General features: G+C 49.1%; 1 protein-coding gene across 4 annotated transcripts in view; it reads left to right on the plus strand.

The window, feature by feature from the left end:
* The window catches only part of TP53BP2 (tumor protein p53 binding protein 2), a 57,313-nt gene that overhangs the window by 14,969 nt on the left and 29,962 nt on the right, over positions 1-12,382 (plus strand). For 3 of the 4 annotated variants that reach the window (XM_044267438.1, XM_044267435.1, XM_044267437.1), the window contains exon 2: positions 8,748-8,895. In XM_044267438.1, coding sequence (XP_044123373.1) covers positions 8,748-8,895 — 148 coding nt within the window. Of the gene's footprint in view, positions 1-8,367; positions 8,512-8,747; positions 8,896-12,382 lie in introns of those variants that run through there. The other variant, XM_044267436.1, reaches the window with a different exon arrangement.

Genomic DNA, 12,382 nt, shown 5'->3' on the forward strand with positions numbered 1-12,382 from the left:
CTTGGGCATGACTCACTGGTGATCGGGGTGGGGAGCCAGGCCCTGGCAGAGTGTTGTCTTCTCCGAGCCTTTCCTCCCCCATCGAGCAGCTTAAGAAGCAGACGGAAGTCCTTGTCCTGGCTGCCACGTTCAGTAGAGTATTTCCACATTCTTTGATCATGGTCTGTAGTCAGTGTACTTTGAAATTGAGATTATCCTGAAAGTATGTTAACATCGAGAACGTTTTAAAGTGACGTCTGTACCCGCTCTCCCATATGTTCTTTACAAGCCAGTTTACCTGTTTGTGGTTTTAGATGGTTCTGATCAGGGCGCCTGGGTGGCTCAGTGGGTTAAAGCCTCTGCCTTCGGCTCAGGTCATGGTCTCAGGGTCCTGGGATCGAGCCCTGCATTGGGCTCTCTGCTCCGTGGCGAGCCTGTCTCTCTAGGCCTGTCTCTCTGCCCACTTGTGATCTCTGTCTGTCAAATAAATAAATAAAATCTTAAAAAAAAATAGATGGTTCTGATCTACGATGTCACACGATGCTGTTTTGTGGCTTGCTCACATCACTTGCCCAACATCAGATTATTTGTGGGAGTTGGCGGCTGGGTTGTAACCCTTCCAGTGGAGGTTTTCCAACTTTGCCATGTTGCCAGATACTTCGTTTTCTATGTTACTCTTTGGAGATCTAAGCCTGTAGGGAAAATCTTGTGGCATATAGAATGTTTCTTCCTTTCAGCTATTTCTCTGGGATAAATCCCCACAAGTAAGGTCATGAGGTAGACCTAATTCTGTGGCTTTTGACACAACCCGTTTTACTTTCCAAATGGATTTTTACAGTTTATGTGGTGTAGTCGTGTCCGAATGAGTCAGTGTCCTACAGTCTCATCTCTGTTGGATCTTTTAATCAAATTGCTGATACAAGAGCTGTAAGTGGTGCCTCGTTTCAGTTTAGTTAAAACAATCATTTCCTCGTGGGTTTTGTGGTGTGTTCTATCTCCTGTGAGCCGCCTGTTACTCCTCTGCTCTGAAGGGTACTTTAGAGTTGATCGCGTTTTAAGGAATCTCTTCTCTTTGTGGCTCATGCTATAAAAAAATGAAGTTCCTGGTTTACAAGTTGGCAGGGAGTTAGCATGTCTCTGGTCCTGGGAGGGGTTGCGGGTGTTCACCTGTACCAAGGGAAGAAGAGCCATCTGGTCTGTCACTCCGTTGCTCTGTCACCCTGTCACCATGGCATGCGTTTTCAGGTGCCTCCACAGTTCCTGGGCCTGGCTGTGAGGGCTGCCGTGCAGCTTCGGCCTTATGGTTGCTGCGTTCTTCCTGGTGACAATAATTTACCTCCGAGGGTCTCAGGAAATAGCCGGAGCTTGAATCCATGAGAACAGGCACGACTCTCATGACAGCCTCCTCGGGAGCCCCATTTTTGCGTGCTTCCCTTTGGGCCAGGGTGCTGATGAAGTCGTCTCTGCATTCTTGGGAATATGGTATTTTAAAATACACATGCCAGGAAAAGATGACGTATTTGGAAGTAAGGTTACTTTTATTTTATTGTTTTATTATGCTTTCCATTAATTTGTGCCTCCGGGCTGAAACCTCAGCCTGTCTCTGATCATGTGCGTTTTTTTTCATTTCTGAATTTCTGGTTTTTTTAAAAAAATATTTTATTTATTTATTTGACAGAGATCACAAGTAGGCAGAGGGGTAGGCAGAGGGGCAGGCAGAGAGACAGAGGGAGGAGCAGGCTCCCGCTGAGCAGAGAGCCCGATGGGGCTCGATCCCAGGACCCTGAGATCATGACCTGAGCCGAAGGCAGAGGCTTAAGCTACTGAGCCACCCAGGCACCCCTGAATTTCCGTTTTACCTTCAGTCTCATTCCTTTACTTTAGTAGTAAATTGTCTCATTTTTCCATAAGCACATTTCATCTCCCTTAAGAGATTTTTAACTGGGGCGCCTGAGTGGCTCAGTTAGTTAAGCATCTGCCTTGGGCTCTGGTCATGATCTCAGAGTCCTGGGATCGCGTCCCCCATTGGGCTCCCTGCTCAGGGGGGAGCCTGCTTCTCCCTCTCCCTCTGTCTCCGGGCTTGTGCTCTCACTCTCTGTCAAATAAATTAATAAAATAAAATCTTTAAAAGAGAAAAAGAGAGCTTTTGTATCTTACACAAAGTATGCAGTAGGCCCTTTAAATAGTGATACAATTCACGCTCCATGAAATTCACCCTGTGCAGTGTGTGATGCAGTGGTTTTAGTAACTTCATGGGGTTATGTAACCATCACCACCAATTCCAGAACGTTTCCATCACCCCAGATGGAAACCCCGAACTCTGGAGCAGTTACCCCACGCCCCAGCCCCAGCCCCTAGCAGCTGCTCATGGGCATTTTGTCTCCATGCCCTTGAATCCTTGGGACGCGTCCTATGTGTGTCAGGCTTCTGTCACTTAGTACAATGCTGTCAAGGTTCATCCATGTCGTAGTGTCTCCGCACTGCAGCCCTTTTGATTGCCAAACACTGTTCTGTTCTAATGTGTTGGATTTCGAAGATCTGTTTCTGGACTACTTGTTTCTTGTGGCCCCTGACTAAAGTTGAGGCAGCACTTGGGCCCCAGAAAAGCACGATGGGGCACATGCTTCCAGTATGTGTCACAGCAAGGCCCCGGGAGGCGGTGGTGCCCTGTGTTCATCTTACTGATTTCATCATCGGCTCCTTAAAATATCAGTTTTCTTGTGTGTGTGGTACATAATCATTCTAGAAAACTTAAGCATGGCTGAGCTCCCAGAAAGTCCCTTCATAATCTTCTCACCCCGGCATCACTACTGTTAACTTGGTGAATACAATTCCAGGCTTTTTTCTGTGTGTGAATTGCCTGCCTGCCTGTGTGTGTGTGTGTGCCATCTTCCCATTTGTGGAAAAGGATGTGGTGAACAGCCCTGTAACTAAACAGTGGGTAACCAACACTATTTTCAAAAATGTGTGCTTTTTCCTTCTACGATGTTCTGGTAGCAGATGATGGAGATTCCTAAGATTTAACAGTTTTATTTTTTATCTTAAAAAAATTCGTGAATTATAGGCTAAAATTGTTCTCTGACGGGCTTAGTTGGTAGAGTCAGCTAAAATCTCTTTTTAAAAAAATTTTTTCAACATGCTAATAAAACTTTAAACAGAACAAAATAAAGCAAAGCAAAAACAGCTTCAGCTTGTTTTTATTTCACTTTTTAGGGAATTAAATACATTTTTTAAAAGATTTTATTTATTTATTTGACAGACAGAGATCACAAACAGGCAGAGAAGCAGGTAGAGAGAGAGGAGGAAGCAGGCTCCCTGCCGAGCAGTGAGCCCGATGCGGGGCTCAATCCCTGGACCCTGAGATCATGACCTGAGCTGAAGGCAGAGGCTTTAACCCACTGAGCCACCCAGGCGCCCCTTAAATTACATTTTTTTTAAAGATTTTTATTTATTTATTTGACAGACAGAGTTCACAAGTAGGCAGAGAGGCAGGCAGAGAGAGAGAGGAAGGGAAGCAGGCTCCCTGGTGAGCAGAAAGCCTGATGCGGGACTCGATCCCAGGACCCTAGGATCATGACCTGAGCCGAAGGCAGAGGCTTTAACCCACTGAGCCACCCAGGCGCCCCTTAAATTACATTTTTTAAGACTTTCTTTATCCTTTCAGAGCACAGCAGATTTGTGAACAGAGATAAAAGGAAGGTGGCCACGTGAGGAATGTATGTACCTGCTTTTTCTCAGGTTAATAGGATGATTAGTTTAGCTGACCCTCTCTTTTGATTCTCTTTTGTTTTTATTTTTTTGCTACTCTTTCAAGTAAGAAGAAGAGAAGTGATATTTATTAAGAAACTCCCTGATTCACTTCTTCTATAAAATTTTAAATAGGTATAAATTATCACATTAAAGCCCATAATTGTGGCCAGATTGTAACTTAAAAGATTTTAAATTATAAGTGATATATTAATGTAAGTGATATTTAACTTTCATAACTTGGGGACATACTTATGTATACATTTAAAAGTGGATGAAATCAGGGTCCCTGGGTGGCCCAGCGGGTTAAAGCCTCTGCCTTCAGCTCAGGTCATCTCAGGGTCCTGGGATCGAGCCCCACATTGGGCTCTCTGCTCAGGGGGGAGCCTGCTCCCCCCACCCCGGCCTGCCTCTCTGCCTACTTATTATCTCTCTCGTCAAATAAATAAATAAAATCTTAAAAAAATAAAAGTGGTTGAAATGGGTTTAGAAGTGTATTTCAAAGTTGGGATGCCTTTGTTTTACTCATAATTTTCTAGGAGGGAGAAGTAGCAGTTATAAATACTGTGGCCAGGGGCGGTAGTGGCGTCCACCCAGCAGTGGCATGGGTGGGGGAGGCACCTCTGTGGTTGCCTGGTGTAACGTATCCATTCTGGTGGCTGGTGGATGCCTCCGATTTGCCCTGGAGGCTCCCCCGGCTGGCCCCCTCCTCACCTCCCTGTGTCACTTACCAGGGCGTGGGGGGTGGGGAGTGGGGTGGGGGGGCACCAAGACAGCATATCAGGTTCATACCAGTCTCTCCCTGCCTTTCATATCTGCCTGCTGTCCTTAAGCATGTCTCTGGCTCTGCCTTCGTAAAAGATCCATATCCAGCCGTTTCCCCACGTCTGCCATCACCCTACAGCTCGGGTGCTGCATGTCCTCTCAGATGGCGTGTGCGTCGTCCCCTGGATCTGCTCCCACAGCGGCCACAGTGTTTTAGATGACATCACTTCGCTACCCTGCTTGGAATCCTCCAAGGACCTCTTTTTTTAAAAAATTGAGATATGACTCACATACCACCATTCTGAAGTATGCAGTTCAGTGGCTTTTAGACTTTCCACAAGGTTGTGCAACCCTCACACTCACTCCAGCATTTTCATCGCCCCAGATGAAACCCCGTAGCTGTTAGCAGTCGCTCCCCCAGCTCCCTGGCAGTCACCAGTGTCTCTGTCTCTTGACCATTTGCCTCCAGTGGGCTCTTCGATTAAAGTCCAGATTCCTAGCTCTGGCCTTTGAACAGTGGCTTCCAGACCAGTGGTGTCCACATCACATGGGAGCTTTAGAAATGCAGTATCTCGGCCCTCTTCCCGGATCCACTCAGTCAGAGACTGAGGATGGAGCCCAGTCATCTGCACCCCAGTTTGAGGAGCAGTGACCTAATACCCCTCTAATCCTTTCCCCTTGCTGCCCCTCCAGATGCACTCTGCCCGCCTTCCCCTCCTTGCCCTGTGCAGAAGCCTGTGGCACCCATGTCCCCTCTCCACACAGCTCCCTCTGTTTTGAATTTTGGGCCGTGTGCTGCGTTAGCTGTTCAGTAAAGGTAACCTGCACAGTGGGACCGAGTCCGTAGAGCCGCTGGCCTGTCAGTACCAGATGAAGGGAAAGTGTGGAAGCAGGAGGATGGCTGGCTAGGGCCAGCGGGAAGACCAAGAGGACACTAGCTCTGTTCCATCGGAGTGGCCGGTGGCAGCTGTGTGCTCTGCTGCACCTCTGCACACATAGAGGCAGACTCGGGGTGAGAGCAAGTCCGAGGGGAGTCTGTAACATGCAGGACCCGCTTGTCTGCAAACAAGCACCTACCGTGTGCGTGCCGTGTGCTGGGCTGCGTGGTCCGCGGGGCCGAGGATGTGGCGCTAAAGAGACAGACCCCCAGCTTTCGTACTGCGGATATTCCAGAAGGACCGATGGAGGGTAAAGCCAAGTTAACCGAATACGAAGTGTGGTAGCTGAGGGACCGTGCCAAAGAGAGCCCAAAGCAGGGAGGTAGGCATGCATGCATGCGTGTGCACACATGTGTCGGGATCTAGGCAGGGAAACGGGGAGACCCTCGATGGGAAGGCGGTGCAGACCTGCAGGTCTGGGGAGCAGGCAGGCCGGCTGCAGACAGAGCAGGGCAGGTGTACAGTCTTGGCGGGCAGGATGGCTGAGATGGAGGGGATTAGGAGAGGAGGCCTGGGAGGCAGTGGTGGCAGGTGTTGGCTCGGGCATGTCACGAGTCCTCTAAGCCAGACCAGCTCCCCCTCCCTCCCCGTCTCCCTGCCTGACGCAGCCACAAAGCAGAGCAGCCCGACTTTTCCTCCTGAATTGACTGTCTCCCGAGTTGCGCCGCTCATAGCTGCTCTCTTCCCCATTTTGTCACCAGGCCCCTCTTTCCTACGAAACCCATCCTTTCTCACAGCCTTTGTTCAGGCCCTTGCTCCGGCCCAAACGCTGGCTGTAGTGTGCCGGCTGTTGTAGGAAGGTCCGCTTTGACGCTGCCCCCGAAGTTGGTGGCAGTGCTGGGAGCACAAGACTCTTAACTTGGAAGATGGGAACTGAGGCTCCGAGAGGTGACGGGTTTCCCCAAGGAGGTCTAGCTAATAATTAACAGATTTGGAGGCAGAGCCCAGACCTCTTGCCCGGGAGTCCTGAGCAATGTCACACCACCCACCTACCAGCCACCGGCCCTAGCACGTGAGGACGGGCCCTGCAGTCAGCACTGAGCGAGTCCTCACACGCGGGAGTGGTAATGGGTCAGCTCATGCACCTGCCATTCACGCAATGCTGTGGGCTTGTGGGGAAAGGTAACCTTAAACAGAACCCATCTCTCATCGTTCTTATTCGTAATCATACCTTTAAGTAAATGAAGCTGTTATTTTCCAGAAAGTAAAAGACCAGATCCCTGTTAAAGTTGGGGTTACATAGAGCATTTCCTAATATTTTCCTGCTGTAAGGAACAGCCTGAAGAGTAAAGAATGGATCCGAAGAGCAGAATTAACACTGTCATTTTAGTAGCAAGTCGATTTCTTCATATGTAAAGAGAGAGTTGGGCTGGCTATGCTCGTCTGGGGTTGATGTGAGTTTCTGAGCTGCCTGTGCAGCCCACACGGGTCCTAGTACCCCCCACCAACGTTCCCCCGGGGGGTGGGGTGGGGGTGCGGGCTGCGCGCGCTGGGTATCCCTGCAGTTCCACAAACACTTGTCTGCTGTGTACAGCGCAGACACTTCCTGGTTTTGAAGTGTTCAACTTCGCAGACAGGGTTGGGTGGGTGGGGAGCTCAGAGAGCCGCTGTGGAATTCCGGAGTGTCATGAAACGTGCCCTACGATTTGTCGGAGCTCCGGCAGGCTGGAAGTCTGTGAGCACAGGCAATCTTTTTTATGTTTTTCCAGGTGATTTTTGACAAGACTTTAGGTTTTCTGTGTGGTTTTAAAGTACTCCCTTCTCTGGTTGAAGCCTGGAACGATGTGTCTTTATTAATACTGTTTGTGGGGAGGGGAAGGACCGCATAGGATTAGCTTGAAAGCTGCTCAGCTCATCCTGGGAAGCCGTATGGTTTTTTCCCATGTTTTATTTGCTGTTTCACCCGTATTCACTGTATTAATTTTTCTGGGTTCCCTGCTGCGTGCTCTCATGGGCCAGGTGACTCAGTGCATTGCATGGGTTCCTGTGAGTTGAGAGCTTTGGCTGGAAAAAGGAAGGACGCGGTGACCTTAAGGAAACGTAGTCGAAGGTGAAGGAGGAGCTGCAAGGTGCCTGGTGCTGAGCCTGCTCACCCTGGGGTGGGGCGGTGTTCTCCCCTGCCGGCTCCTCCTCTCACCTGACCGCACTCCTGCGGCACCCGGCCTGACCCCTTGGCTGGAGTCCATCACGCTCCACAAGCAGGCCCTGCGTTTTTGCAGAGAAGAGCCTCGTGCTGCTTTCTGGAGGTAGGCGAGGAAGGCTGAGCCTCGGGGAGGTGCGCTGCTGTGGGTGGGCCCGTGTCCTCCTGAGCCCAGTGCGGGTCCTACACATTCTGCTCTTTTGTGCCCTTAAACCCCCAACTCTTCCCAGTGTTGGCGGCCCATTAATCAGTTACAGAACGTGTGCTGGTCCAGAGTGGACCCACCAAAGCCTTGGCCTTCTCCTTTCGTGGGAAGAATTATTCTCACAGGATCAGTGCTCTGAGGGGGTTTGCTTTCAGACTGTATGTGTTTTATCCAGATACGCGCGGACCTGCGTGGAGGAGGTGCTCGTGGGTTGCCATCTGCGGTTTATTTGCTGGGTCAGTTTCTTCAGCACTGGGAATTCACATTTTCAGGGGATAGTTTATCTGTGTGAAAGTTTGCTTTCTTTACTCTCAGTGTTTTTAAGAGCCTACGTCTGTGTTTACTAGGAGAAAGGTGGCAGGTGGGTTGGAGATGGAGGTCTTCTGCTGTCTGATTTATATTCTCTGCGAGACTGGGTGAGTGTTAGCCTGACAGCCCGTCGCGCGGCTAACACCTTGTTGATGAAGACTTAGACTGTAATGTAGGTATTTGATTAAAACATTTTAGCCTTATAAGTACGATTTTTTCAGTAGGTGGTTGAAGCGCGTGGTATGAATGCTAGATTTCCCTCCAGGCTGTGTGTCCTGTTTCCCAGATCCACCGTCAGAGCAGCACGCTCTTAGGTCTCCCGCCAAAGAGGCTGTGTGGACGGAAGGGTGCCCGCAGCTACCCCGAATCTCCCAGTGTTGGTAGGAGGGTCTGTTTCGAGCATGGGTCTGGCACCTATGAGGAACCATGTAAGTATTTGGCAGACGAATAACAAATACAGCGTCAGAGCCTGACTTTGTTGGGCCTTTTGTGTGAACTTGTTTGCCCGAACTCCAAGGATCCTGGAGGCTCTGCGGCCACTGCTCGCTGAGGGGCCGGACTGCCGCGCCGCTCTGCACGGGGGCTAGGGAAGGGGACCCAAGGGGACTGAAGAGTGAAAGGCACAGTATGGACACTGACAGCGGCTGTCTCTCTCTGTTGGCAGATGTTTCTCACCGTGTACCTCAGTGACAGCGAGCAGCACTTCACCGAGGTCCCCGTGACCCCCGAGACGATGTGCAGAGATGTGGTGGATCTGTGCAAAGAGCCCGGCGAGAGCGAGTGCCATCTGGCCGAAGTGTGGTGTGGCTCTGGTATGAGACCCGGATGGAGCTGCTGTGTAGACGTGGCTGTGGGCGGCGTGCGTGTTGTCTCTGCGGGGAAGCCGGGGACTTGCACGTGCATCAGGGTGTGACGTTCTCTCGCTGGCTTCGCTGTGACGTAGGCAGCCTTTCCGCTCTTGTCCTTCGGTGCAGTATGGTGAAGACGCCGCACCCAGTACACAAGGTCAAGGACAGGCAGGTGGCCCAGCAAGGTTGGCTTCTGGGCCGGACGCGGGAAATGCTTGAGGAATGGTTCCTCTGTGCTGCGACTCGACTGAATTAGAAACGTAAGGCGTCCTGATTGCTTTGCCCTCTCCCGGTTTTTGTAGGTTTTTAGGGAAAGCTCTTCAGTGTTGAGTTACCATGGTGGCAAAAGGCAGTGGTGAAATCATAGGCATTATTTTAGGCTTTGAAATCAGTCCCTCACTCTATTTCTTTGGAGCTCTAAAATGGGAGAGCCTAGTCTTTTTCTGGCCCCTCAGGAGTTTGTAGACGTGTGAGTAATTTTCCATAATTTCTGCCTTGTTCCTGTACGGCCTGGGTGATGTCCCACTGCTTTTCTCTCCCAGGGGGCCAAGGGTCCCAGCACCCGTTATACCGGGTTAATTGGGTCCACACCATTCGTAATACCTGCCTGTAGCCAAACTCCCTCCCTCCCAGGCCTCTTGGTCCTCTTCAGCCAGCTTTCTTACAATTGGGTATCCTGGAAGATCCTGTGCTCACTCCCTGAATTGCTTGCTTCTTTTCCCTTCACAAAGGAACTAGATTAGACCATTCACATAAAGAAACCCAAATGATCCTTTTCAAATGAAAATGCGATAGTCCAACTTTCCACTCCTCTGTGGCTTTCTCTTCTCCTGAGAAAAAATCTAAATTTCTGACCTTGGGTTGTGAAGTTTGTGTCACTGTCATTGTCACCATTCTCCTTGGCCTGCAGCTTCCCTTCTGTTCCCGAGGAAACTAATCTCCTTCCCACCTTAGGGCCCTTAGTGCCAGCCTGTCCCACTGCCTGTGTCGCTTTCCAGGTGCTGTTGCCTGCAGTTCAGCCGGAGTGTTCTGTCCTCCCAGAGACTCTCCTGGAGCATCCTGCTGCCGTGGCCATGAAGCCACCCTGATTTCATCCTCCAGGTTTTGTGTGTTCATTAGTTTCTTGCCACTTGACTTCCTGTAGCCCAAACACATGCGTTAGAACGTAGACTTCCTAAGAGGAGAGGCTTGCGTGTGTCGTGCGTCCGTGTTCCTGGCTCAGGGAGAGGGCCTGGTGTCCGACGCTGCTCTGTCAGTGCTTCTTGAATGACTGAATGAAAGCACTGCTGGCCACTTCTGGCTGCCTCCTTGCATTCCACAGATCACCGTGCTGTGCCCTTTACTGAGATGATGGAAAGCCCCTGTAGGGAACGAGGAAGCAGTGTCCTCTTGGGAAAGGCTCGGTGTCTCCTGGGAACTCTTGATTCCACCTGTTCTTTTTCCTCTCTGTGTCTTGCTCACTTGAGGCCGGTAACCCTTACTATGGGATGAAGTTTAGAAGAGTTCCCTTCTTCTCACTCTTTTGGTTTAAAAAAAAAAAAAAAGAAAGAAAGAAAAAGAAACGACCGCACCTGAATGTGGGTGTTTTGTTTTGTTTTGTTTTTGTTTTGCAAAAGAGGAAATAATGTGGACAGAATGGAAACCTCTCCCCCATGCCTGTCCCCTGATCTCTCAGTGTAACTGCTCAACGTAGCAGGGAACTTTTCATACTCTTGTCTCTGCATTTGTAATTGTAGTAATATAGGAATAATTCTGTGTGTTGTCTCTTTTTCTGTTTTGTTTTTTTTTTCCTTTCTGTAAGTAGTGTCATACATGTCAATATCCTGCAACTTAGTGTTTTACCTTGCACTCGAGTTTAGAGGTGTTTTTCAGACCAGTATGTGTAAATCCATATCATGATTTTTACTTTTTTTAAAAATTTTTTTGAGAGAGAGCGTACTCAGGGAGAGGGAGGGGAGGAGGGGGAGAGAGACTCTTAGGCAGATTCCATAGCTAATGTGGAGCCTAATGTAGACTCAATCTCATAACCCTGAGATCATGACCTGAGGTGAAACCAAGAGTTGGACCCTGAACTGACTGAGGCCCCCTACCCCCAGGTACCCCTCTGCCTTTGTTTATATAAATGCTGTAGTGAGAGTCCTTTCAGGAGCCTCTTGATCTGGGCAACTGTTTCTCTGGAGTACATACCACGAAGTGGAATTGCTTAAAGGTTCACACACTTGAAAATTTAACGTGTGGTGCTAGATGGCCTTCCATAGAGGCTGGCCACTCACACCCATACCACTTATTTCTGAAAGAATCTTCCGTCAACAACTGATAGGATAATATTTTAATTTTTGCTAAGCTGATAGCTGAGGTTGCCCATTCTTTTTTTTTTTTTTTAAAGATTTTATTTATTTATTTGAGAGAGAGAGTGAGAGAGAGCATGAGCGAGGAGAAGGTCAGAGAGCGAAGCAGACTCCCCATGGAGCTGGGAGCCCGATGTGGGACTCGATCCCGGGACTCCAAGATCACGCCCTGAGCCGAAGGCAGTCGTCCAACCAACTGCGCCACCCAGGCGTCCCGAGGTTGCCCATTCTTTCATTTGTTTGTTGGCCATTAGGGTTTCCATATTTATTTATTTATTTATTTACATTTTAAGTTAGTTCCATACCCAGAGTCGGCTTGGAGCTCAAGTTTCATGCTCCTTTGCCTGAGCCCACCCAGCACCCTGGATTTCCATTTTTAAAATATTGTTTCTCCACAGTCTTTGCTCATGTTTCCCTTGGCATTTGTCTCTTGATTTGTAGGCATTCAAAAACAAAAACTCTTCTGGATCCTAGGCCTGCTTGTGTGATTTAAAAGGATCCTTCCCGCAAGGCTGTAAACCTACTCTCCTCTTACGTAATGCTCTAAGTTTGAAAGAATTTTCCTTCCTCCCCCATTAACTTTTGTGATTTGTGTGAGTTAGGGAGCGAATTCCTTGTTTCCTGAATGGGGAGTGAATTGTCTGAGGTGCCTTACCGAACGGTGGTTTCTTTCTCACTAATGTGAAGCATCCCTGCAGGCCAGGTTAGATCTCGTGCACAGTCCTGTTTCTGGAAGCCTCATTCCGTTGCTTTTGTCTTGTTTATGAAAGAATCAAGCGATTCTGATTACTATAGTTTAAGAGTACGTTAAGTGTCTGTAAGGCAAGTGCTTTCATTTCATCGTTATGCTTTTTCAAAAAAAAAATGAGCCATTCTTCCATTTTTCCTTTTTCAGATAAATTTGAGGATGGCCTTGAAAGGTTCCGTGGAAGGTCGTGTTAGGACTTGGATTGGTTGGAGTGAATTCATGATTCATGTGTGGGCTCTCTGCATGATGCTGTGATTCAGAGCAAGGCCTTGGGTCTCAGGTTCCTGTCTTTTTCACTTAGTGGCTTTGTAACTGAAACTCCCGGCCAGCCTTGCCTGTGACCCTGCGGCAGGGA

The sequence above is a fragment of the Neovison vison genome, chromosome 10, assembly GCF_020171115.1.
Source record: "Neovison vison isolate M4711 chromosome 10, ASM_NN_V1, whole genome shotgun sequence".
NCBI classification, from domain to species: Eukaryota; Metazoa; Chordata; class Mammalia; order Carnivora; family Mustelidae; genus Neogale; species Neogale vison.